Source organism: Oryctolagus cuniculus, chromosome 1, assembly GCF_051225735.1.
Source record: "Oryctolagus cuniculus isolate XC-2025 breed Fujian yellow rabbit chromosome 1, ASM5122573v1, whole genome shotgun sequence".
In the NCBI taxonomy this organism is placed as follows: domain Eukaryota; kingdom Metazoa; phylum Chordata; class Mammalia; order Lagomorpha; family Leporidae; genus Oryctolagus; species Oryctolagus cuniculus.
Window position 1 is genome coordinate 79,258,113 of NC_142867.1, and position 27,764 is coordinate 79,285,876.

At 39.0% G+C, this 27,764-nt stretch overlaps 1 protein-coding gene across 1 annotated transcript in view; it reads right to left on the reverse strand.

Moving 5' to 3' along the window:
- RAB38 (RAB38, member RAS oncogene family) overlaps positions 1-27,764 on the reverse strand; it is a 76,949-nt gene that overhangs the window by 41,941 nt on the left and 7,244 nt on the right. The window contains exon 2 of the mRNA XM_002708645.6: positions 6,225-6,505. Within this exon, the coding sequence (XP_002708691.3) occupies positions 6,225-6,505 (281 nt within the window). The remainder of the gene's footprint in view (positions 1-6,224; positions 6,506-27,764) is intronic.

Here is a 27,764-nt window from a genome sequence, read left to right on the forward strand (position 1 = left end):
CCTTATAACTTCGCTCTGATTCTGGATTCCACATTTGGCCCTTATTTTAATGACTCCAAGTACAACTAGCAGTAATCAGATCAGCTAAAAATAAAGGGTTACATGTGCTACGGCTGCGTAAGTCAGTGCAGGCATGTCCTACAGTCCCATCTAAATTTTTGGTGTATATTTTCCACAACAATAGGCTAAGAAAAACAAACACCTTTCTTTGAACACAGAAGTGGATTAATACACATTATCCAAAGCACAGACGCAGAAACAAGTCACTCACTATAAATTGCGTTAACGAATCCGTTACAGACTGTCAAGAATTTTTTCATGGTTTGCCATTTGAAAAAAAGAAATGATCAGTGATGAGTGTAGTTTCCAAATTTTTAATGAATTTTAAAATAAAATAACATCATATATTCAATCCATTAAAAATTGAATTACAATAACTACCTACCCATACCCAAGGACAATTATCAATGCAGTTGCAGTTTGTGTAAATGCATTATCTTTTCTCACTATATATTTTCTAGAAGCCTATAAAAATAAATGATGTGTGATACTATCCTTCAAGCAGCTTCTTGAAAAATAACCACTTCTTAACTGTCATATACTTTAGCTTGCAGAACAATTTAAAGATAATAATAATAAAAAGATCTCACTAAATTCAACGAAAACGGATAATTTCCCCTTGGCAAAAGAATTCCAGGCCAGCATTTCCTAACTATTTTACACTGTTCTGCTAGTGTTTGACATGGCCAAACCATTTAGGAACTACTGCATGGTATAGTTTCCTGTAGGAGGAAATAGTTACAAAAAAAAGTAGGACATATAATCAATATAGAAATCCATACTTACTATAGGGCAAGTTGTCATTTTGAAACATTAATATATAAAGAATAAAAGGTGTATGTTAGAATCCAAGAAATAAGGTTATAACTCAACAATTTATGATAGACATCAAAATAACTAGAAAATAGGAAGCCAAAAGTTCCCAATACTGAGACATGACAAGTGTTTGAGGGCATAGAAATGCTAATAATTTCAATGTTGTACAAATATGTCAAATTTTTATACTGTTTCCCAAGAGATACTGCAGATTGTTTCTGATACTGCAGATTGTTTCTGTGATTGTGATTCTTGTCCCCATTATTGTAAAGACGGAATTTGTTCCATTAATTCCCACGCATACAGGCATTTTCTTAATGTCCTGTTTCAAAACAAGACTGTAACCGAACCTTTGCACTTGAATTACTTGAACAGCAAGATGTAGTAGAATGAAACAGAATAAGATATAGAAACAGACCCTTCCATTAAAATGCAGCTGGCGTGTGCATCAGAGCCAGAGAGAGTGAAGCCTAGATCAACACATGAGCTGTGGGTATAGACAAGAAGAAAGTGTGTGATTGTGTGTGTGTGTTGGGGCGGGGATGAGAACAGATTTAATGCATCTTAGAATCCTACATTCATTATTCCTGAACATTCACAACAACTCTAAAGGTGGGTAGGTATGATTAGATGGTATATCTCAAAAGAGCATCTGATGAAAGTTAAGGCAGTGGATACAAAGAAAGCAGCAGGTAAATTGGTCAGCAGGAAGCAAGGACCAGTTAACCTCTGATGGGCCCAGAGGATAGAACTACAAACTTCAGGGATGCATTAGCAAGAGTATGGCAGTGCCCACAACTTAAAGAGACAGATATACCAAAACATATTATAAATACTCTTAGAAACAGAAATATATAAAAGTTCATCAGGGGTGAGATTTTAGCCCAGCAGTAAAGGCACCACTTTGGACACCTGCATCCCTTGTTCCACCATCTGCACTTGAGTCTCAGCTCTGCTTCGAATTACAGCTTCCTGTTAATGTGCACCCTGTAAGGCAAGATGATGATTCAAATACTTAGGACCCTGCCACCCACTTGGACTATCCAGATTTAATTCCTGGCTCCAGGCTGTTGTGTGCATTTCAGGGACAGAACCAGTCGATAGAACTTTCTCTTTCTCACTCTCTTTCTCTGTCTCTCATTCCTTTCCTTTTTTTTTTAAACGATTTTTTGACTTTTTTTATTTTTAACTTTTATTTAATGAATATAAATTTCCAAAGTACAGCTTATGGATTACAATGGCTTCCCCTCCATAACGTCCCTCCCACCCGCAACCCTCCCCTTTCCCACTCCCTCTCCCCTTCCATTCACATCAAGATTCATTTTCATTTCTCTTTATATACAGAAGATCAGTTTAGCATACATTAAGTAAAGATTTCAACAGTTTGCTCCCACACAGAAACATAAAGTGAAAAATACTGTTTGAGTACTAGTTATAGCATTAAATCTCAATGTACAGCACATTAAGGACAGAGATCCTACATGAAGAGTAAGTGCACAGTGACTCCTGTTGTTGATTTAACAAATTGACACTCTTGTTTATGGCCTCAGTAATCACCCTAGGCTCTTGTCATGAGCTGCCAATGCTATGGAAGCCCCCTGAGTTCACCGACTCTGATCATATTTAGACAAGGCCATAGTCAAAGTGGAAGTTCTCTCCTCCCTTCAGAGAAAGGTACCTCCTTCTTTGATGACCGGTTCTTTTCACTGGGATTTCACTCGCGGAGATCTTTCATTTAGTTGTTTGTTTTTTTTTTTTTTTTTTTTTTCCAGAGTGTCTTGGCTTTCCATGCCTGAGATACTCTCATGGGCTTTTCAGCCAGATCCACATGCCTTAAGGGCTGATTCTGAGGCCAGAGTCTCACTTCCTTTCTAAGGAGATTTCCATCATTAAAATGTAGCTATGATTAGAATGTAAATGTATTTAGCTACTGACTAGAGATATATGATGGCCCTAGTTACACATTGCCTACAGAATTTACAGGTGAAATCCAAGGAAAAATAGCTGAGAAAGGAAAGTAATTCAAAGGTTGGAAACTTGATTTAGGAAATAATATTTTTATTTCCTTTCCTTTGGTTTTAATATTGGAAGGGAGGATCTGAAAAATCAGATACACCAGAATACATTTAATTTTTGCTTATTCTCTCTTAATTCACTAGCCAGACAAGGGCTACTATGATTGTCTCTACAATAGTAACAGGCATGAAAACCCACAGAAAGTTGTTATAGAAGATCAAAGAGTAAGAGGGAAAAGTCCGTCAACAGCAGCATCAACAGCAAGCTAGAGGCAGGTTTCAATGACAAACTCCTCTAATACCCTACCAGTTTCAGCTTGAGAGATGGCCAAGCTGATGATGATACCCAAAGGATTACACAGGATGTGTCAATAAGGACAAAGCCACAGGCTGTAGGTTTTGGCTCTTAAGAAGTTCTGGAGACTTAAAAAGAGAAAAGCAGATGTTTATCATCAGATTATGACGTCACTCAAGAAGACTCTAAATGTTAACAGATTCCTTTTATAAGAGAAAGATCTCTATGGGAAATTTTCCTGACCTGAAATGTGTCCAAAGAATGAATCAATCACCCACAAACGCTGCCATCTTAACTTCAGGCGGACAGTTTGATCTGGGTCTCAGTTTGTAAATGTTGTAACACTACACTCAGAAAGTTAGCAGAGCTTTATCAAGATCTTTACAAAAGACTTTGAACAGTTTGACACTCCAGTTTGTCAATGGTGCATTATTATTCCTGAGCTTTTAGATGCTGACTTGGAATACTAACCTGGCTCTGGCAAGCCCTTTTCATTAGGACACTCAGAAGGGCAACCTAACTAACAGTGTGTTTTTGAGGGAAAGGGGATGTTGACTGTGGGCTCCACCCTTTAAAAAGAAGTCTTGTCCTCTCAGTTATATTAGCTTGTCAAATTCCATTCTACCTCTCCCATACTGTAAAAAAACATCTCTTCAAAGTTCACACTTGTGGAGATTGGGAGGAATAGAAAGCCAATATCTACGGATGGGGGTTAGCCAGTTTTAAGTGAATGAACGTTGTGTCTCTAAGTAGACAGAGTTTGATACTTCAGTGGTTGAAGAAGGAAAAATGGCAAAAAAAATAAATAAATAGACATGTTCATAAGATCCTTTGTTCCACAGTATTTCGGTCCTCCCCACAATTCATAGACCACTTCCTTTCTTCCCTCTAGTTTCTTGTTAGCACTTAATCAGTATCTTACACACTATATATTTTACTTACTCTGTATCCACAAAAGCCAAGAGTCCATCTGTTTTGGAAGTTATGGTATTCCCAGTGCCTGGACGACTTGTCCAGCACATAATAGGTATTCAATAATATTTGCTGAATGAATGAATAACTAAAGATTTCCCTCCCCATATATTCAGCCTAGTTTGTCCTTAAGATTTAAATGAATCAACTGAGATAAGTTCTCCAAAACCCTACTCTTTCCCTCCCAGGGTTGAAAGCTTCTGGACTGGAGAGTGACTCCATTTGGAAGAAAGCAATTTGAAGGAATATGAAGGTGCTAAAGAGTGGGAACAGCATGTGGCTTAGAGAAAAGAGCAATAGGAGAATTCACTCATGTTTTGGAATTTTAAGAAGTCAAGTTAATATCCAAGAAAGAGTATCAGACCAAAAAAAATTAATTGTTACATTTCCATAACTTTATCATGCCTGTGAGTTCTTCTGTACCTATCTACTTTTAGTGCAATAAATCCTCAAACAGATGAACTAAAATGGTCAATGGCAGCTAAGAAATAGTAAATTGTGGAACTATGGCCTGAACACAAGGAAGAGTCTTAACAATGGAGAGAAATAAAGGACTTTTGAAAGGAAACAAGGAAGAAAAGCACACAAGTACACTGGAGCCTCAGAAGGAAGACAGTAGCAGCACCTGAGGAATAACAATTTCCCAGATGTGAACATAGATGATGACAGCACAGAGAGAGGGCAGGCATTCAGATTCTCTATGAAAGCGACAATAGAACATAGCAACTCTGACAAGAAAAGTGACACTACCACCGTCTCTTCTTTCTCCATCATCTCCCAGAACAAGAAGTTGCTTAATTCTGCTGAGTTTTGCACTTTAATGATGTTCTCAAGCACATTTTTTTTTCCTTAACCGTCTGGTCACCATACTAGGCAAGCCCTCATTGGCTTCCCACAGTAACAGATGTCAGTGTACCTCTCATATGAAAACAGGTTACCTCCATCCAATCTATCTTTCCGTAATCTCCAGGGCAAACTGGACCATTCTACTGTCCCTTGTAAAGCCCGTTAGAGGCTCCTCTTCAGCCCTCCTGAATGATGTTAATTCAAGTTATAATTGCAAAGCACCCTCTAATGATAAGCCTAAGAGTTAAAATGTGAATAAGGTTTAAATGTGAACACAACTATAGAGAGGGTATTTATCTTGTTCTTAGCTGACTCCTCCAAATAGCATAGTGCCTATCCATCACAAATACTTAATATTTCTGTTTCACAAGGAAATAAAAGTAGAAAAACTCATGATACAAAACTGTATGAATATTGCAATTCTAATAATATAAAACATTTATAGGCAAGTAGATAACATCAAGAAAACATGATAAAACTTATTTTATTTATCCTTTGTTATCTTCAAAATACCATGAGTATATTTTTCTCTGATACTAAGGTATAAAAATAGAAGCAAACAAAAAGAGGAGAAAAAAAAAAAAAAACATGCACCTAGCAAATAAGACAGTTGCACAAGGCTTAATGGAAACTTTGATTCCCTAATCTTGTTACATGGAATCCTTCATCTTCCAGCCCTGCCTCTGCCCCCATCTCCTTCTACTTTTCTGCTGTTCCACATCTGCACTACTCTCTCACCTCACTATTTCATTAATCCCAATTTGGTATTTCTATGTTCTGATCATGTATTATTTTAAAGGACAAAGCACAATGCATGATGTACAGGTCACTATATTAAATGTTAATGGTGTAAATTTATAAATAAAGCAATAACATTGAATGTGAGGCTTACTTCTTTCATATACTATAAAATCATCTTTAATAGGTTTGTTGTGAGTACTAAATGATGAAGTACCCCAAAAGTGAACAGTTATTAAGTATTATCAGTGTGACCAAGAGCAAATTGCTTTGCTTCCTTAGCCAGAATCATCTTAAATTGTGGACAATAATTCCTGCCTTGCACACTCATTGCTTTGAGATGAGAAAAAACCCAAAGCAGTTTGGAAACAATAAATCACAAGGCAAACACATATTATTATCATGATGTGGATGACAATGATTATGTGCCCTTTTCTTGTGAATCATCACTATAATAAGCTTACCCTTTAATGTCTTATTACCTTTGCTGATGTTTCAAACCATCCTACGAAACCATGCTCCTTGCAGAATTGGTCCATCTTGAGGCCATTGTTCATGAGCACATCCTTCGCCTGATCACATTTATTGGCCAACAAAACCACTGAAACTGGTTTGCCATTAGGGAGAGTTAACTTTGAGTCCAAATCATTTTTCCACTTTGCCACTGCTTCAAATGTGGCTGGTCTGGTGACATCAAAAACAATAAATGCACCCATAGCTTCTCGGTAGTAGACCCTGGTCATATTTCCAAATCTCTCTTGACCTGTTAATAAAAAGAAATAGAAATAAAAAAACTTAGCATAATTGTAGACTGATTCATATATTGGAACTTCATAATGTCTCCAGTATGAGCAGGTCATTCAGTAAAGTGTTTCGTTGGTAGTCTTTAAAGAATTAGTTAAGGGGAAGGACTTTTGGCATGGTAAGTTAAGCCTCTGCAACCCATTTTGGAGTGCTGATTGAAGTCCTGGCTCCTCTGCTTCCAATCAGTTTCCTGCTAGCGCATTCTGGGAGACAGCTGATGATGGCTCAGGTACTTGAGTTCCTGCCACCCACGTGGCCAGAAGAAACTGGGAATTCCTGGCTTTGGCTTGACCCAGCCCTAGCTGTTGCTGGCATCTGGGAAATGAACCAAAGGATGGAAGAACTCTCTTTCTCTCTCACTTTCTGTCACTGTACCTTTCAAGCAGATAAAAGTAAAATAAGAAACAAGCATTTAAAGGGTAAAAAATTGTAAAACATAAACAATCAGACAAATACATATCTTTGAGTACAGAAGGGAATTCATTTGTTTAAAAAACATGTATTGAGAACTTTCAGTGTTCCATGTAATGTTTTAGAACTGTGCTAAAACAATAGCCCACGAGCCATGTGCGTATATTTAAATTTAATTAAGTTCAACTAAATAAAATGTAGAATTCCTCCTTCATATTACTTAGCTATGCTTGAAATGTTCAGCAATCACATGTGAGTATTATATAAGGTGATACCAAAATAGAGCATTTCCATCATCACAAATGTTCTATTGGGCAACACTGATCCAAACACTTGAAGTTCAATCATTAAAACATGAAAATCTTTATCTCCATGGAGCTTCCATTTTAGCAGAAAAAGTGATTATAAATAATAAATATAATATCTAAATATACACTATGTTAAAAAGGCATCCACAGTCTTCTCCAGTGAAAGGCAATAATAGCTAGCATTCATTGTATATTTACCAACCATCAGAACTGTAATTTCTATAAATGATCATCAAGCTACAACTACAATCCCCATTTTAAAATGAGGAAATTGATACTTAGAGAGGCTAAGTAACTTCCTCAAATTATATATTGAAAAATCATACATCAAACCTGAACTATTTGAATCCAGAATCCACCATCATTTATCAATGTCAAATATTCTCAACTACTAAACTATAGTTTTGTACTATTTCTTTCCAGGTTTCTGTATCAAGAGCCTCCCATTCAATAAGGTTGAACAGATATTTCACATCTACTATATTGATTCCTGACTCTAGGCTACAGGCTTGGAATGCAGCAGGGGAGGCAGGCGTTTTGTTGAGGCAGGTTAAGCTGCCTCTTGGGTTGCCCACATCCCAAATCAGAGTGCCAATTTGAGTCCTTACTGCTACACTTCCGATCCTGCTTCTTGGAATGAAACGTGGGAGGCAGCGGATGATGGCCCATGTGCTTGCACACTGACTCCCACATGGAAGACCTGATGGAGTACTGAGCTCCTGGTTTCAGTCTGGTCCAGCACTGGCTAGTGTATGCACTTGGGGAATGAACCAGTGAATGGAAGATCTCTCTGTCTCTGTCTCTCTCTTTTCCTCTCTCTCTCAGTCTCTCTCTTGCTCTCATTCTTACTGCTACTTTGCCTTTCAAGTAGATAAAAATAAACTTCAAAAAAACCCCTCATTATCTAATCGATAAATATGTACTAAATTAGTCATCCAATGTCAAAGGAAACTTTTTAATAATAATATTTTTATTTTGGGGGCAGGTACTGTTGTGTAGTAGGTAAAGCCACAGTCTGCAGCACCAGCATCCCATATGGACACCAGTTCCAGTCTCCATTGCTCCACTTCCGATCCAGCTCCCTGCTAATGTGCCTGGGAAAGTGAACAGAGGATTGCCCAAGTCCTTGGGCTCCTGCACCCTCTTGGGAGAACCAAAAGAAGCTCCTAGTTCCTGGCTTTGGATCAGCCAGCTCTGGCCATTGCAGCCATTTGTGAAGTGAACCAGCAGATGGAAGATCGCTCTCTCTTTCTCTCTCTCTCTGCCACTCTCTCTCTCTCTGTAATTCTGACTTTCAAATAAATAAACAAATGGCTTATTAAAAATACTTTAATTTTTAATGATAAATCATCAGGTTTTTATACTTCCCCCTTTGTTCAGCAGTTCTTTTTAATTAATTAATTTTTTTGAAAGGCAGAGTTACAGAGAGAGGGAGACAGAGAGAAGTATCTTCCATCTGCTGATTCACTCCTCCCCAAATGGCCAAAACAACCATGGATGGGCCAGGCTAACGCCAGGAGCCAGGAGCTTCTTCTGGGCCTCCCATACAGGTACAGGGGCCCAAGCACTTGGGGCATCTTCCAGTGCTTTCCCTGGTGTTTCTTTGCCAGCAGAGGCTTAATACACTACATCACAATGTAAAAAGTGTTAAAAAATGAAAGAAAATATGATGTAGGTTATGAAATCTGACTTCAAGATAAGACTTTATGACAAACACACACACCAAATATAGTTCTTCCAGCTTAGCAACCAAAATGAAGAAAATCATACTACTTCTGCCTACCTGTAATTGCTTGAAGAAGGGAACTAGTGAGCACTGAGTTCACAGCTTCTGGACCCTACACCCAGAAGTATGTGACCAGACAAAGGCATTTATTCTGAGAAATTTTTTTCTGTAAAAAGTCTTATAAATTATGTAAATGAAAACAAACTTATGTGTGTGTTTAAAAGTTAGCTTCTCTGGGGCCCACGCTGTGGCGTAGTGAGTAAAGCCATCGCCTGCAGTGCCAGCATCCCATATGGGCGCTGGTTTGAGTTGTGGCTGCTCCACTTCCAATCCAGCTCTCTGCTATGGCCTGGGAAAGCAGAAGAAGATGGTCCAAGTCCTTGGGTCCCTGTACCCATGTGGGAGACCCAGAAGAAGCTCCTGGCTCCTGGATTAGGATTGGCCCAGCTCTGGCCATTGAGGCCAATTGGGAAGTGAACCAGCGGGTGGAAGACCTTTGTCTCTCTCTTTCTCTTTTTTTCTCTCTCTCTCTGCCTCTCCTTCTCTCTGTGTGTAACTCTGACTTTCAAATAAATAAATAAATCTTTAAAAAAAGTTAACTTCTCATAAAAACTACAATGCTAAAACTGAGGTGTATCTAAGAAAATATTCATCAACATACTTTACACTAAGAATACTTTACATTAGTTTTGATGATGCATTTTATTTCAAATTAACAAATTATTTGATAAATTAAGTTCACATTGCATTAGTATTGAGATTGGAAAGGAGAGGATTCCTAAGCACTTAATGAAAGTAGATGAAGGTCAATGACTTTGGTTCTCATGAGTGAGCCTGTGTGCTCAAGCAAGTACTAGTGGGGGAAAAAAAAGCATTTTTATCAGGGCTAGCACATGACAATCCTAAAATATTTCTTACAGGGGTTGTGTTATGGAGTATTTTTTTTTAATTTCCCACAGTCATTCAGTCAATGAAAGAAATGGGTAAAATACTCTTCATATGACACACAACCCACAGATGAACTTTCATATTTCCCAAATGAGTTTTTAATGTTCATTTCTCTTTCAATTCTTGATGCAAACAGTGACCTCCTTTGATGCTGCTCAGGGTGGCCATGACGCTTGAGGAAGATAGGGGAGAAAAGCTCTCTGTGATCATTAGGAACTCCAAAGGCCTCTAGGCTTTTTAAGGATGTCTTATGATTTCTTTCAGGGATCTAATCAGATGAAGAGTAAAGTCATGGGTTATTCAGTAATCTGCTTGTCCAGGGCTTTTAATCATAGAGTAAGGAAGCCCTCTAGAATAAAGATTTTGCATTTCAAAAATATGATAAAGGGTTACCTTAAGACTATGCAAAAAGGCCTACAGGGATACAAAAAATAAAATTGTGTGTGTGTGCGTGTGTGTGTGTGCGTGTGTGTGTTTGAGTCTGGGTGTGTCAGATCAGAGTCAAGAAGATAGCTTATTTCTAGAAAGAAAAGACTTTTGTATATTGAGGTCACTGGGCCAGCCCACTTGGAAAGTTTATCTTTTTGGCATTCCAGCAAGGGGTCACATTCAGATCAGGGCATTTCTAGCACTCACATTTTATCCTTCCTTTGTCAGATGACGGCCTCTCTGCTGTTTCTTATTAAAAGAATGAGAACCATGTGATTCCTGGTGAGTGCCTACTTAGGGGCATAGTAGAGACCTGATGAATTTCTCATTAAAAAAATTGAAATATTACTATTCAAAAACTTCCTTTGGCCTGGGAAGACTCATTCAACACACATTTGCTGAATAGCTAATGTGGTCCAGGATATGGGCCACGTGCAGCTCATGCATAGTTCCGTGGAGTGTTTTTTCGCCCATGAGGCACGTCTAAATTAAGGAGTGTTATAATGGAAGCTGACACTGAAAATGATCTAATTCATAATGTAGGCTCCCACTTCTCTTAATCTCTAAATACACACTTAATAGCAGTATAGATATGGCTCACGATTCATTTCCAGTTTTGAAAGGCATTAAAGATATCAACTCAGTCACAATGGTTAATACAATTGCTTCAGTAACAATTTGGATAGCCTCATGACAAAAAGGAATTGACTTGAGAGTGAGAAACATACAAGCCTTAGTTTTAATCAGCAGCTATCAGAACACACTTAGACACATGTATTTCTCTCCCTAAGACTTGGTTTTGTTATCTGTCAAGTGAAGTTTGTGTGGCAGATCTCTATGGCCCCTTCCTGCTGTTATGCCTTAGATGAAATCAAGCCATACTCCACCCCAGTCCCAATAGCCTGTAATGGCTCATTTGGTGTCATAGTCTTAGCTAAAAATACACACAAGCTTCACAGTCATAATGGGTATTTAAAGATATTTTCACTTTGTAATTAGTACCATATAGAGGCTCTCAGTAGGCATAATCAAGCAGTGAATCTTTTAGACAGAAATAAAACCAACAACAGGAAGAGTGATAGGTTTTCTATTAAGCTGAGCACACTCTTACTGCTTTGCTCCTAACCAACTGCCTCTGTGTCTTCAGGTGAGTCGTTTTACCACTCTGAGCCTCAGTTTCCTCATTGTTGAAATAAGGAAACTGGATTGTACATTCCAAATTAAATGTGTTAATTTTTCTAGGAAACCCGTCCCCCAACTCCTGCTGCATCCCCTACTGTGTTCCTAGGACAACTGTCAACACTGCTGCCCAGAGTTGTGCCTTCAGACATCTTCAAAGTCCTTCCTCACCCTCGTCCAGATGGGCTCCAACATTGCGCCAACATTGCGACTTCAGAAGAGGCTCATGATTCTGGACTCTGCCTCCACCAGCACTGCACCGCTCCAGCTCAGCCTCTCATTGTTCCTCACCTTGACCCCTGACAGCTCCCTAACCAGAACTGTCAGCCTCTAGGTTCTGTCATTCCCTCTCTTCTCAAAATGTGAAAAGTAAATGTAAATAATCCAGTAAATAACTTATAGATGTTCATTGGAGGGGAAAATTAACATTATTCTACCAGGGTTATGTGTTGCAATGAGTTTCAGACTGGAATGCTTTGCTTTCAGGATTGTTCTCGTATTCTTACGAAATTATCCTTTGGAATAAATTTACTGAGTTTCAAATAACACAAGTCTTCAGAAAGTTGCATAATAAATCATCTGAGACAGAATTTATAAAGTACTCTTTCTCCAAGATTAATATGATGTTGTTTTTATGTGGGACCCAGGAAACTGTGTTTTGAAGCATTCCCTAGACAATGTTAATGAATGACATTAACGCTGAATCCTTTAATAGCATAGAATCTTCTTTCACACAGTAAAGCTTGCTATTGTATGCTGCTGTTGTAACTAGTCAATAATTTTATATGCCTAAAAAAAAGACTCTCACAAACATTACATGTAAGATTGTGCATCTTTGACTGTCACAGTTTTTCCAAATTCTTTTCTGGTCACTTTCTTCAAAGTGTTCTGTGGCCAAGCCACACTGGGCTACAACTTGTTCTTCCTAAAACACATCCTTCAGTCCTTCCTGGATTTTCTTTCTTTTTTACATCTCTGTTCCCAAAGCCTGAATGCCCTCCCCATTTTCTCCTCCCACGCTGTTCAATGAAATCGTATGCGTCCTTCAGTTGTGCCCTGAAATCTCACCACCTTTGTGCAGCCTTCCTCTTCCTGACAGAAGAATCATTGATTGCCTACTGCATGACCCTGCAGCATTTTCTTTGTCCTACACCATTAAGGCACATCATGCTGTGTACTCATGCTTCACTTTCCACCAAGGCATTAAAATCCTGGAGAGCAGGTTGATCATGTTTTAATTTTGTAAACTGATGCCTATTTCATCACTTTTGCATATGGTAAGAACTCAAGGTACTTAGTGGAAATAAACTGAAAATATGATTTCTTCTTTCTCTAAATTATAGGATTATATATTTGTACACTAGTGTTGCATACTGATGTACTTACTCTATATTCAACTCTCGTTTTCAGTATATAATCAATAGATATTCACTGGAGGGGAAAATTAACATAACCAGGGTTATGTGCATATGTGTTGCAACAAGTCTCAGACTGCAATGTTTTGCTTTCATAATTGTTCTCATCTTCTTAAGAAATAATCCTTGAGAATCAATTTACTCTATTCCAAATAATCTAAATTTGGGGGTCACGGCACAATTAAAAGACACAAGTGTCACAAAGATGTTGTCTGTATTTCCAGAAGTGATCCTGTGAAATGCATGAAGTCAATATGAAACCAAAAGTAAATACGAATCTTATACGATAACCTGGAAGAAAATAAATCAAAGTATATAACTGCTGCAAAAGCTAAAAGGATACCGAACTTCTAATGGCCTAAGCTTGTTTTGAAGGCTCAGGAAAAACTGACATAGTAGGATCAGTCAGGCTGCCATCCTCATGAGCAAGGTCTCCCTAGTCTGAAAGCAGCCGTCTGACACTGGCAGTGATTTTGAAACTTTTTCATCTTTTCTCTTCACTACTTTGCCGTGCCAACTCAATGACAGAAATGTGTCAATTAATCATCATTTTCCCAAGTCACTATGGCATATATACTGGAACTAACCTTGTATAATATTTCCTGATAAAATTATATGCTGTCTAGTAGCCAAAACCAAGATTCTGTAGCCTCTGTGACAAGCACTGCACTCTCTACAGTAATCCCTAAATCCTTTTCCCCTTTCCAGTGGATACTTTCAGGCTTACCAAGTCTTTGAGAGTTGCCTGCCATGTCGCATTCATCACTTTCCCTCCTCTTCCACTGCAGTCATTCTATTTACAATTGTCTCATCTCATCTCATCTCACCTCATCTCATCTCATCTCATCTCATTTTGCCCCTTTAACAAAAAATTTTAAGATCCAGGAAATGTTCTAGCAACCAGAAAAAAAAAAAACCTTTGCCTTCATGATGATTACACTCTAGCGTAGACAGATAATAGTTAAAATATGTATATAAACAATACTGTATTAGCTGATGAAAATAATTATGGAGAAAAGTAAAGCAGGAAAGGAGAAAATGATATTCTGGGATTGCAGGCAGAGTTAAACAGATTGGCTAGCAAAAGTTTCAATGAGAAGATGTCATTTGAAAAAAACAGAAAGAGGTAAAGTAGTAAGCCCTCTGAATATTTTGGAGAAAAACATTTTAGACAGAAGAAGCAGCAAATACAAAGCAACAAATACAATCCTAATGCACAACTGAGGCACTAGCAGTGGAGAACAAAAAGGAGGCTGGGTGGGCTGGAGAAGAAGGACTGAATGAGAATCTGAGTCATGTGGGGGCCTCAAGGGTTCAGATTATAAACAGTTTCAGGCCATTATATGCATGTAGCCTTTAATTCTGAGTAAGGGAGGATAGCATGGAAGGTCTGTGAGCAGATTAGAGATACGACCTGACAGAAGTAAATAGATAACCATGGCTTATGCACTGAGTAAGAAATGACTTAAAGGAGTCAGAGTGGGAAGTAAGATGCCAAGGAAGAAGTTATTAAAATAACTGAGGCAAGAGATAATATGATTTAGACCAGAACACAAGTGGTGAGCATGGTGAATAGTGGTTGTCTCCTGAACATATCTGGAGACAGAGATGATAGACTGGATGTAGGGTATGAGATTATGGAGCACGATTAGCAGAGTCTGATTAGCTGAGATGGAGAAGACTTTTGGCAGTCACACGTTTGGGTACGGGAGTAGGTTGGGGATTCTGGCAAGTTGAGCTTCAGGTGTTTGTTAGGTAAAGAGGTGGCTTATGCCACTGGGTATAAGAATCTGAAATTCTAGGTGGTGGCCAAAGCTGAAAATAGAACTTGAACTTGTACTTTAGTTTCTGTACTTCTCTGCCTAATTGAACCAGCAAAGCCATGTTTTTCACTATCATTTCCCAAATGAACACTTTTGGTGTTCCACTACTGCCTACAGCATTTGCTCCAAACTCAAAGTTTGGCTGCTGACATGTTCTGTGATTCACAGAGGATTTAAACCAATTTGAACTTTCTAACAGGGACAGGCTTCTGGTCAAGTAATTAAGATGCTGGTTTAGACACTGAGATCCCATATTGGAGTTCAAGCCTTGGGCCTGCTCCTACTTTCAACATCCTGCTGATGCACATCCTGGGAGGCAGCAGATGAGGATTCAGACAGTCACATTCCTGCCACCTACATGAGAGAACTGAATTGACACCGTGGTTCCTACTGCCCAGCCTGGCCCAGTTCAAATGGTTGCATACATGTTGGGAGTAAACTAGCAGATGAGAGCTTTGTCCATATGTCTGTCTGCTTCTCTCTCTCTTTCTCTCTAATAAATAAAAATAAGATAAAAACAATTAGGCTCTCTCTTTCTGGAAGGGAATATTCTTAAAAGTAATCAGTGTCAGGGCCGGCACTGTGACATAGTGGGTAAAGCCACTTCCAATCCAGCTCTATGCCACGGCCTGGGAAAGCAGTAGAAGATGGCCCAAGTCCTTGGGCCCTTGTACCTGCCTGGGAGACCCAGAAGAAGCTCCTGGATTTTGGCTTCAGATTGGTGCAGCTCCAACTGTTACAGCCAATTGGGGATCGAACCAGCGGATGGAAGACCTCTCTCTCTCTCTCACTCTCTGCCTCTCCTCTCTCACTCTCTGCCTTTCCTCTCTCTGTTAGCTCTGAATTTCAAGTAAATAAATAAATATTAAAAAAATTAATCAGCGTAACAAAATATTCAGAAGTCAGTGAAACTTATGTGATTCTATTTTTGAGGAAATAATTGCTATTGATCCATCTTTTTAATTGAAAGGCTCTTGTTGCTGTGCATCTAAGATCCTGTGGTTATTGCTATGCCACAGAATAGTCTAGCATGTTTTGGCTTGTTCGAGTACACCCATCAAGTTGTACATGGAGTTTTGTGGAGGGAAAAAAATGGAGTCAGGATTGTTGGGGGAGTTTTGTTACCATTTTCTAGGGAAACAAGTGACAGTGGCTGGGTGGTCCAGAATCGGGAACACATTTTTCAGAGAGGCTCTTGAAGGACAAACAAATGTTTGCCAGGTAGAGAAAAAGAGCTCATTTGTCTTACCCCTTGGCCTCCCAAGAGATTTTTGAGATCAGACATCTTGATTTGAAGTTGAGGGCTAGAACCAGCCTTGCTGGATGCTGCTAAGTTCTATGACTTGCTTTGCCTCACCCTCACACCACAGCGACCCCACTCCCACTAGAACATAACTTCTCCATTCTCCTTCACCTAATCAAGTCCTACTCATTCTTCAAAACTAGACTCCACTTCATCTTCTCAGAGACTTTTTAGACTCAGTCCCACACTCCTCTCTTCCTCAGCACTGGCTGCATTGCTTGCTTGGTCATTTAATCAGGCCCTGGCTTGTACTACTTTTTGTACTACAAACCTCTATAGCCTGTGTCCCCAGTTACACTGCAGACTTCTTGAAGCCAGAGTTGAATTACTCAATCACTGTGCCTGTCTCCATGCACTCTGAGCAGCTTGATCTGTGCTCACAATGGACCTACAGAATAGAATGGTAATATAAGTACTCTTGACATAATGAAGTAACAATTAATAGCCATTCTTATTTGTGACAGAGAACCCCAGCAAGGAAAGCAGAGACTGAATAAAGTTCTCTGACCCAACTTGTTTATTTTGTATGCCCTTTACTAAGAGCCACTCTGAATCTTCCTACAATTAAAAACTATATGCTCTTCCCACAACTTCTTTAGCCCTCCCATAAACATATGGTTCTCCTTTCATCTTACTGCTGGTTGTCACCTCTTATAGGCAAACTTGTCTTCATTAAACAGCAGATGGGGAATATGTTGAATTAAATTAGAATAAAAGTTTTCTGGGAAAAAAATTAAACTGGAGTGTGTAAGAGAATAAGGTTGCATAAAAAATGAAATATTCTTTTTGTTAGGTATCCACAGGCAACAGTCATAGAAGTAAAGGAGTATGAATAAATTTCAAAAATATTCTCATTAAATTCTGAATTTATAGTTATACTTATGACAGGTATTATAAGTGTGGATGCAAAAATGAGTGCTACCACAATATCCCAGCAAATTCTTGCCAAACTATTTTTAGACTAGGCTTCAATGCTACCAGCTTAAGAGAAATACCTGGTTTGGATTGACATAAACTTCCATAGCAATCAAAGGTTCAATAATGGATAAAAAGAGGTAATGAAACTGAGTCAAAAGTCAGCATGAATCAAGATAGAAGGCTCAGTATACCATGGTTTAATTAAACAAAGAAGCTAAAAATACTTCCACTGAGTTTAAAGTACAAATGGAACAAACAAAAAGCTATCTCTGAATTTCTTAGAGTTTGAGACAACATTACTAAGTAGCCTTCAAGGATACTTTTTAAAATAACTCCTAAGAGACCCTGGACTCCAAAGGTTTGATTCTTAAAAAATTTCTAGATTTCTCTAGGGACATAAGTGCCAAAACGTGTACCAAAGTGGCCTTATATGACAGTAGGCACACAAATTACAGCCAGATTTTTAACCTGTCAAGGCAAACACAGGAACACTGAAGATCAGACCTCTAGCCAGGGTAGCTTTTAGTCAGGTTATTGCATTCCTGTGGATGTTCTCATGTCTTTGCAAAACTCAGACTGGGGAAGTTACTGTGATCAAAAGCAAGAATCATGTGAACAGGAAATGTGGGTGCCTTTGTCCATGGAACTTCTCAAATAACACTGACTCCAAGGTTTGAGAAGTTCCATGGACAAAGGCACACACATGCCTAGCAAATTGTAGTTATTAAAAATGAAATAAGGTGTGAGTGTTTGATGTAGCAGTTATTGCTTGCGCCACTCACAACCCACATCAGAGTGCCTGGATTCAAGTCACAGTTCCAGTCTCAATTCCAGCTTCTGGCTAAAGCACACCCTGGGAGGCAGCAGGTGAATGAATAAGCAACTGGGTCCCTGCCACCCATGTAAGTCCTGGATTCCCAAGTTACGCCTGGCCTATCCCTAGCTGGCTATTGTGGAAATCAATCTCTCTCTCTTCTTTCTCTCTCTCTCTCTCTCTCTCTCTCTCTCTCTCTCTCTGTCTCTCTGTCTCTCTCTTTCTTTCTCTCTCTCTTCTCTTTTCCTGCCTTTCAAATAAAAAAAAAGAAAAAAATTTAATGAAATAAAATAATTTTATTTTATTTTATAAGTTCATTTCTCCCCAGAAACATGTTATTTAAGGAATACAAATTTCATGTATTTCATAAATACAACTTTAGGAACATAGTTATTCTTCCCACTGCATTGACCCTCCCACCTATACTCCTACCCCTCTTCTTCCTCCCTTTCCTATTCTCATCCTTATTTTTTTACTAAGATCTATTTTCAATTAAATTTATATACATAAGATTAATTTTATACAAGTAAAGAGTTCAACAAATAGTATGAAAAAAAAAACAGTTCATCAACAGTCAAGATAAGGGCTCTTCAAATCATTGCATCTCAAAGTGTCAATTTCACTTCTATAGATTATCTTTTAGGTTTTTTATGTGTTTTCACAATTTTTCAGATAGCGATTAAGTTGTTGGAACATGATACTTAATTTGTTTGGTGCTTTTTAATGAATAAAATGGTTAGTAACTCTTTAGGCCTAGAGGTGTGATGAAAAGATCACTTTAATACTAAGGATTTGAGAAATGAGAAAGCTTAAGGATTTCTATAGCTTCTACAGTTTATTGCTTCCTTTATTTTTTTATTTTTATTTTTATTTATTTTTTTTTTTTGACAGGCAGAGTGGACAGTGAGAGAGAGAGACAGAGAGAAAGGTCTTCCTTTGCCGTTGGTTCACCCTCCAATGCAGACCCACAGGACAGCATGAGGCAATATTAGTTGTGACATCAAATACTGCTGCCATTCTTAGCTTTAATTCTCAAACTAGAGACTTGTGTCCCTGGGCTCTGTGATTTCCCTGTCTAAAAAGTCATATGTGAAGACAGATGCTATTAAGCCAAACCAACCATGTGGTCTCAGAAATGATGTGTGAAGAATTAACCTCATTCAATTATCAGCTCTATTCAGAAGTGTAAAGGTTTGAAAGTTAATAAATTACTCCTGTAAAATATATAATGTACATCTTTTAAATGCAATTTGAACAACCCATGAGATGCAAAACTATTGCATTGTTTATCACACGTTAGGAAATACTAGAGTAGAATGATTCAAAATAGATTTAGATGATCTGGCACTGTGGTGCAGCATGGTTAAAGAGCCAGCCTGCAATGCCAGCAACCCATACGGGCGCCACATCATATCCCAGATGCTCCACTTCTGATCCAGCTCCCTGCTAACATTCCTGGGAAAACAACAGAGGATGGCCCAAGTCCTTGAGCTCCTGCACCCACATGGGAGACCTGGAAAAAGCTGGAAAAAGCTCCTGACTTCAGATCAGCTCAGCTCCCACCATCTGGCCATTTGGGGAGTGAACCAGCAGATGGAAGACCTCTCTCTCTCTCAGTCTCTACCTCTCTCTGTAACTGGCTTTCAATAAATAAAATAAATGTTTTAAAAAAGACATAAATTTGTGAATATTGGTGTCCATAAGCTGTACTTTGGAAATTTATGTTCATTAAATAAAATAAAAATAAAAATAAAAATATGAACAATCAGGAACAAAGTTTAAACAAGTTATCAATGGAGCAGGCATTTAGCATAGAGGTTAAGACATCCACATCCCACATCAGAGTGGGTGAGTTTAATATGTGACTCTAGCTCCTGACTCCAGGTTCTTGCTAATGCAAACCCTGGGAGACAGTAGTGATGGCCCAAGTGACTGGGCCCATGTGGGTTACCTAGACTGACTTCACAGCTACTGGCTTCAGGCAAGCCCTAACTAATGCAGAAGTAAACCAGTTCACTTCTCAAAGTCTTCTCCCTTTTTCCTTCTCTCCCTCCCTCCTTCCTGCTCAATGACTACAATATTTTTTAAAACACATCAGTAAACAAATGGCAAAAATTACACACAGTGAAAAGTAATGACATTTGAAACTATTGAATATCTTACATTCTCCACATCTTGCTTCCAAAAGCCTGCTCTTACTTGATTCTCCTCCCACTTTAGAATTTCTCCTTCTCTACTTCATTGCTGACTCTACAAAATTCATTAAATTATTTAACTAATCGTGGTAGGGTCTGCTGAAAATCAGGAAGGCTATTTGGACAGGTATAAACTAATAAAAACCTTAATGGGAGAAGTAGCACAAGGGAAGTAAAAGAAAGTTGCATGGGAATAGACAGGAAGAAGCAGCTTCTGATGGGAGGGTGCATCAGGGCAATCTTTGTAGAGCAGTAGCCCTTTCAGATAGGACGTAGATGTGTGGAAACAAAGGAAGGACCACAAAAAAACAGAAAAGTCAGAAGCAAAGACACAGAGGCCACGAACATGGAGTAAACAAGGAAGAACAAGGAGTTGAAATGGCTGAAATATAAGCTTCATAATGGATGGAAATGCTGTTAGAAATGTTTTCTGGGGCCGGCGCCGCAGCTCACTAGGCTAATCCTCCGCCTAGCCGCACTGGCACACCGGGTTCTAGTCCCAGTCACGGCACCAGATTCTGTCCTGGTTGCCCCTCTTCCAGGCCAGCTCTCTGCTGTGGCCCAGGAGTACAGTGGAGGATGGTCCAAATGCTTGGGCCCTGCATCCCATGGGAGACCAGGATAAGCACCTGGCTCCTGGCTCCTGCCTTCGGATAGGCGCAGTGCACCGGCCGCAGCGCGCCGGCCGCAGCGGCCATTGGAGGGAGACCTTTCTCTCTCTTACTGTCCACTCTGCCTTTAAAAAAAAAAAAGAAGAAGAAGAAATGTTTTCTGGGGGCTGGCATTGTGGTGTACCAGGTATAGCTGCCAACTGTGACCAGCATCCCATATAGGGGCCAGATAGAGTCCTGGCTGCTCTACTTCCAATCCAGCTCCCTGCTAATGTGCCTGGGAAACCAGTAAAAGATGGTCTAAGTCCTTAGGCCCATATACCTACATGGGAGACCCAGAAGAAGCTCCTGGCTCTAATTGCTGAGGCCATTTGGGAAGTGAACCAGCAGATGGAAGACCTCTCTCTCTCTTTCCCTCCCTCCCTCCCTCCCTCTCTGTTAACTAGGCCTTTCAAATAAATAAAAATTAGTCTTTACAAATAAATGTTTTCTGGAACCAAACTGTGGGTGAGTTTGGGTGTTCCCAGTGCTAAGTCACAATTCGTTTTCTCTATTGCATGGACTTCTACAGAATTGTATGCTTACCCAATTCAATTATCTCTGTATCTCAATGCTTAAGGCAGCATCAAAACATCTGATGTCAAAAGTAAGTTTTTAATACACCAAGGAACTCTATGTTCTGGTTGTATTTGTATGATTAGCAAAGACTGCTTGCCAGAAAAGCTGATGCCACCTTCCTTCTGGATAACAGCTTCCTCCTCTGTGAAATGACTGATGTGGTTTTAATGCATCACCAAAGATTTAACTTTGTAAACTTATCTTTCAAGACGTTATTACCACAGCCCCTGTATCACGGCACAGAGGGTTAAGTGCTCCTTTAGATCTGGCAACACATATGAGAGTGCCAGTTTGTCAAGTCCCAGTTGTTCTGCTTCCGATCCAGCTCCCTGACAATGTACCTAGGATGACAGCAGATGATGGCCTAAGGATGAATGCCCTTACCATCAACATGAGAGACCTGGAAGGAATTCCAGAATCCTGTATTCAGCTTGACCCAGCCCCCTGGCTTCAGTCTGGTCCAGCCCCAACTGTAAAGGTCATTTGAGGAACAAACCAGCAGATGGGAAGATTCTCTTTCTCTCTCTTTCTCCCTCCCCTCCTCTCTTCAAATCAATAAATAAATATTTTAAGAAGAAATTATTACTCCATATAATTAATCTAAAAATCATAAATATGATAATTTTCTTGGATCCATAAATGAATATTTCACTACAAGTTAGGAAGACTGTTAAACGAAGAAGCACAGCTTTCAGATAAGCCCATCTTCCATTTTTATGATAAAGAAATAAAACAGAATGCATCTCACAAGAAAAATTACCTCATTTTTCAATTTGTAAAATTGTGAAGACTTTCAATAATGAATACAATTTTAAGGTTGTTAGATGTTGTTTCATTGACTTTTTAAGATCAATGATGCATCTTAGAATTACAACAATGATGGAACAGTTGATTAATAAACTTTGTTGAACAAATTCTCATTGAGTTCCTACTGCATGTTAAGTACAATGTTAGCACCTAGGGCAACAGATTGGAGGAAAATTACTTTCCAAATTCATTAATAAGGGATATCTAATCTAAGTATGGAATACTAAGAATTAGAGAAACAGTGTCTTCCCCAGTCACATGAAGTCAATAAAAACTTTGTGAAGGAGGTGACATGATAAACTGAAGAAGGATCCACAAGAGATATCTAAGGAAAGAAGAGGAAGACTCGTGTATCCAGAAGTAATTGCATGAACTGCAGCATGACCATGGAGATAGGTAAACTGAGGATATTGGAAGAGATTTGCAATAGTCAAGAACCATAATGTGAGAGATGAGACTGGCATGGGTGACATAGGCCTGATCATAAATGGACTTCAATTTCATGCTACAAAGTTTAGCCTTTACTTCTGAAAGTGATATTGATCTATGGAAGGACGTAAAACTGGATAGTATGAAAGCAGAGAGTGACACCACACTGAGGATTATCTATATGATGAATTATATATTGATATGAGGGAAATCTTGAGGAGGGGATGGGCCTGGAGAGACTGTTAGAATAGCTCAGATGAGCTGTAAAGAAGACATGGGTTTTGAAAACAGGAATAAAATAGTTATTTTATAAGATATAAGCTATAGCATTTCATTAGTTAAGAGTAGAAAATCAGAAGGAGAGGATGGTAAAAGTTAATAAAACCTGAGCTATTTTCAAAGATTAATTTCCAATCATGAGACTTCTTAACCAATTCCCAAAAAGCTGGAAAAATCACTGAAACTCAGTCATTTGGAATCCCTGTAGGACCTCAGATTTGGCCTTACTAAGCTGAAAGAGACTACTGCAGTACACCAACCTAGAAGACAAGAATCATCCCTTGTTGGAATAAACCCAATCTCACCCCCAAGTAAACAGAGCCACTCTATCCATCTGGGAATATTCATCCTAGAATTAAAGAAAGTGAAAGAAGTAAGTGAGTTTCTCAATGGTTTAAAATTTTTGGAGGATCCCCCAAAGTGAATTATCACAAGAGGTGAACCAAGGGCTCTAAGTCTACCTCAAAACAGCTAGTTTCAAAAATACATCAGGTGAGTGTGACTCTAGTATCAACCCCACAGACTACTGAACAGCAAGCCATCTTAATTGAGCAACCAGTTGCCATGCTCTATTTAAGCTTTGCCTAACTTTCTCACCTATAAAATTGAAAACAAGACCTATTTTCCAGGCTCAATATGGTGTTTAAATTGCAAATATTGCTTTGATAAATTGAGAAATGTAAGGAATTTTCACCACTACTACTCTTAATTGTTAGTTAACATATATGTCTTTCCCTAATTTATCTGCTGCTTCTCTGTTTCCACTTCCCTACTCACATGTAATCCCTGACTTTGCCAGATTACCTAAAATCCACACATGTCTTCTTACGCCCCTGTCCTGCTAAAGAAGGTCCTCTTGCTGCCTTTCTTTTTGCAACTGACACTTCTCCTCAGAGCACTTTTGAAAACAGTGATTAAATAATCTCCATGGTTATGTTCAAATATCATTATGCTCCACTGGACTCCAAGAGTCCAAAAGAGCAAAGAATGATCCAGTTCATTCAGCCCTAAATCCTTCTGCTTATCAAGTGAGTAAGTTTTCCCAGGCAAAATCTTATACCTCTCAAATTGTCAAACTTTAAAGCTACTCTTTACATAAAATGCAGTAAAATAAACTTGCTAGTACTTCAGCCTGCAATGAGAGTTTCTGTGTTCCTGACAAGAAAACCACAATGAGATAGAACCATTCCTACTGCCAGCATCAGGCCTCAAAGGACTTTAGTCGTTTCTTACTTGTATGGGCCCAATAGGTCCTCCCTCAATGGCTCTGACACGGAATCTGTCCTCTCTCCAGTCACCAGCCCATCTAACACCTCGCCCCAGCACTTTGACTATTCTCATCAGAATGTATAAAACCTATATGCTGGGACCAGTGCTGTGGTGCCTTGCCAGCATCCTATATGGGCGCTGGTTTGAGTCCCGGCTGCTCCACTTCCAATCCAGCTCTCTGCTATGGCCTGGGAAAGCAGTAGAAATGGCCCAGGTCCTTGGGCCCCTGCACCCACATGGGAGACCCGGAAGAAGCTCCTGGCTCCTGGCTTTGGATCAGCACAGCTCTGGCCGTTGCAGCCAATTGGGGAGTGAACCAGTGCATGGAAGACTTCTCTCTCTTTGCCTCTCCTTCTCTCTCTGTGTAACTCTGCCTTCCAAATAAGTAAATCTTTAAAAAAATCTATATGCAAGGGGAAGCCACCAGAGTGATGTTCTTAGCAGATAACTTGACCTTGGTATATGTGAAAGTTGGAGGAGGAAGATTAGAGTTAGCCAAGAGGCTAGGAGAGCAGACTGGGTAAATAAAATAGTGTTGTCCAGATGCTGTCGAGGATGTGGGGAAAAAGGGACACTAACCCACTGTTGGTGGGAATGCAAACTGGTTAAGCCACTATGGAAGTCAGTCTGGAGATTCCTCAGAAACCTGAATATAACCCTACCATTCAACCCAGCCATGCCACTCCTTGGAATTTACCCAAAGGAAATTAAACTGGCAAACAAAAAAGCGGTCTGCACCTTAATATTTATTGCTGCTCAATTCACAATAGCTAAGATCTGGAATCAACCTAAATGCCCATCAACAGTAGACTGGATAAAGAAATTGTGGGATATGTACTCTATAGAATACTATACAGCAGTCAAAAAAATGAAATCCAGTCATTTGCAACAAAATGGAGGAATCTGGAAAACATTATGCTGAGTGAAATAAGCCAGTCCCAGAGGGACAAATACCATAGGTTCTCCCTGATCAGTGACAACTAACCAAGCACCAAAAAGGAAACCTGTTAAAGTGAAATGGACACGATGAGAAATGGTGATTTGATCAGCCCTTGCCCTGACTGTTGATGAACAACTTAATATGTTATCCAATTAGTATTTTTTGTCTGTTCTACTTAATACTATTGGTTTAATTCTGTAATTAATACAGTTATTCTTAAGTGCTGAAACTTAACTGAAAAGTGATCACTGTTAAACATAAGAATGGGAATAAGAGAGGGAAGGGATGTACAATTTGGGACATGCTCAAGCTGACTTGCCCCAAACGGTAGAGTTAGAAACATACCAGGGGATTCCAATTCAATCCCATCAAGGTGGCATGTACCAATGCCATCTCACTAGTCCAAGTGATCAATTTCAGTTCATAATTGATCATAATGATAGGACTAAGAATCAAAGGGATCACATAAACAAGACTAGTGTCTGAAAATACTAACCGATAGAACAAAAAAGGGAGAGAACGATCCAACATGGGAAGCGAGATACACAGGAGACTCATCGAATGACAGATGTCCTAAACAGCACTCTGGCCTCAGAATCAGCCCTTAAGGCATGCGGATCCAGCTGAAAAGCCCATGAGAGTGTTTCAGGCATGGAAAGCCAAGACACTCTGGGGAAAAAAAAAAAATGACCTAAATGAAAGATCACCGCAAGTGAGATCCCAGTGGAAAGAACAGGTCATCAAAGAAGGAGGTACCTTTCTCTGAAGGAAGGAGAGAACTTCCACTTTGACCATGCCCTTGTCTAAATATGATCAGAATCAGTGAACTCAGGGGGCTTCTATAGCCTTGGCAGCTCATGACAAGAGCCTAGGGAGATTACTGATGCCATAAACAAGAGTGTCAATTTGTTACGTGAACAACAGGAGTCACTGTGCACTTACTCCTCATGTAGGATCTCTGTCCTTAATGTGCTGTACATCATGATTTAATGCTATAACTAGCACTCAAACAGTATTTTTCACTTTGTGTTTCTATGTGGGTGCAAACTGTTGAAATCTTTACTTAATATATACTAAACTGATCTTCTGTATATAAAGAGAAATGAAAATGAATCTTGAGGTGAATGCAAGGGGAGATGGAGCGGGAAAGGGGAGGGTTGCGGGTGGGAGGGAAGTTATGGGGAGGGGGCATTGTAATCCATAAGCTGTACTTTGGAAATTTATATTCATTAAATAAAAGTTAAAAAAAAATAAAATAGTGTTGTCCCTGGTCCAAGGAAGTTTGAAAAACCCTATAACCACCTGAGCTGGAGGTTGATGACATATTCAGGCTCAAAGCAGAAGGCGTAATGAGGATAAGATTTCAAGTCTAAATGCCTGGGTGTAAAGGCAGCACAGTAAATACAAAGTATGAAGAAATATGAAGATGAAGTACAGTGGGTAAGGAAAAATGTCCAGGTAAAGCTTACAAATAGTATAATATTCTACTCAGCATTAAGTGGGGATAGTTGTAAATATACAAGTAGTTCCCTTTATCTATTTGAGACACATTCTAACAATTCCATTGGGGGCTTAAAATTGCAGATACTATCATCCCCTATAATGTATTGCCTTTTCTATAGTCACTAAGCCGTTATCACACTATGTGACCATAATTTTGCAAGAGAAAAATTAGCATGAATTTCTTTTTCCTTCTTTATTGTTCTTACCATAGATCTTAACAACTCAATGGAGATCTTTAAAACTGCAGATACTATCAACCCCTTTAATGTATTGCCTTTTCTATCTTGACTGAGCCTTTAGCATACTCTGTGGCCATAATTTTGCAATAAGAAAATTAGCATGAATTTCTTTTTCCTCCTTTACAGTTTCATGGACAGATCATTTTTACCATAGATCTTAGCAACCTCAGTACACAAATTTTTTGTCTTTATTAAATCAAGAAATCTTCACTTTCCACTTAAAGGAAGCACTTTACAGCTTCTCATTGGAATGTCCGAATTGCCAGCATTACTACTTTTTATAAAAAAATATTTCTTTATGTATTTATTTTATTTGAAAAGGAGTGAGACACAAAGAAATAGAAAGATATATCTTCTATCTGCTGGTTCACTTCCTAAATGCCCAAAACAGCTGGGACTGGGCCAACAGCCTAGAATACAAAACAGGCCTCCCTTGTGGGTGGCAGGGATCCAACTGCTTGGGCTCTCACTTGCTGCTTCCCATGGTAACAGGAAACTGAGATCAGAAGCAGGCCCAGAACTTGAGCCCAGGCTTCAGTTTAGAATGCATGTGTCCTAAGCAACACCTAAAGCACTCACTACACCAAATGCACACCCTCAGCATCACCATTCTTGCACTTTGGAGCCATACGTAAGCGAATACTGCAATACCACAAAAGTGAATCTAATAATCAAGATGACTACAAGCACCAATGTATAGATATGCTGGACACAGAGGTGTCCAGGAAGTAGCAGGAAGATTTCATTACACTACTCAGAATAGCACACAATTTACAACTCCTGAATTATTTTTGGAATTTTCCACTTAATAATTTTAGGCCTCAGCTGACTGTGTAACTGGAACTGTGAAAAGCAAAACACAGATAACAGGGAACTACTGCATTCAGTTTGTATTTTTTTCTTGTTTTTATTTTGTATTTTTCAATTGTGGTACATTGAGCACACAATGCTTTATTAACAGAAAGCAAATAAATCTTGCTTTTTATATAAACCTTGCTATAGATATATTCATCTTTTACCTATGTGAGATATTGTAAAGGAGATGTCCAACAAG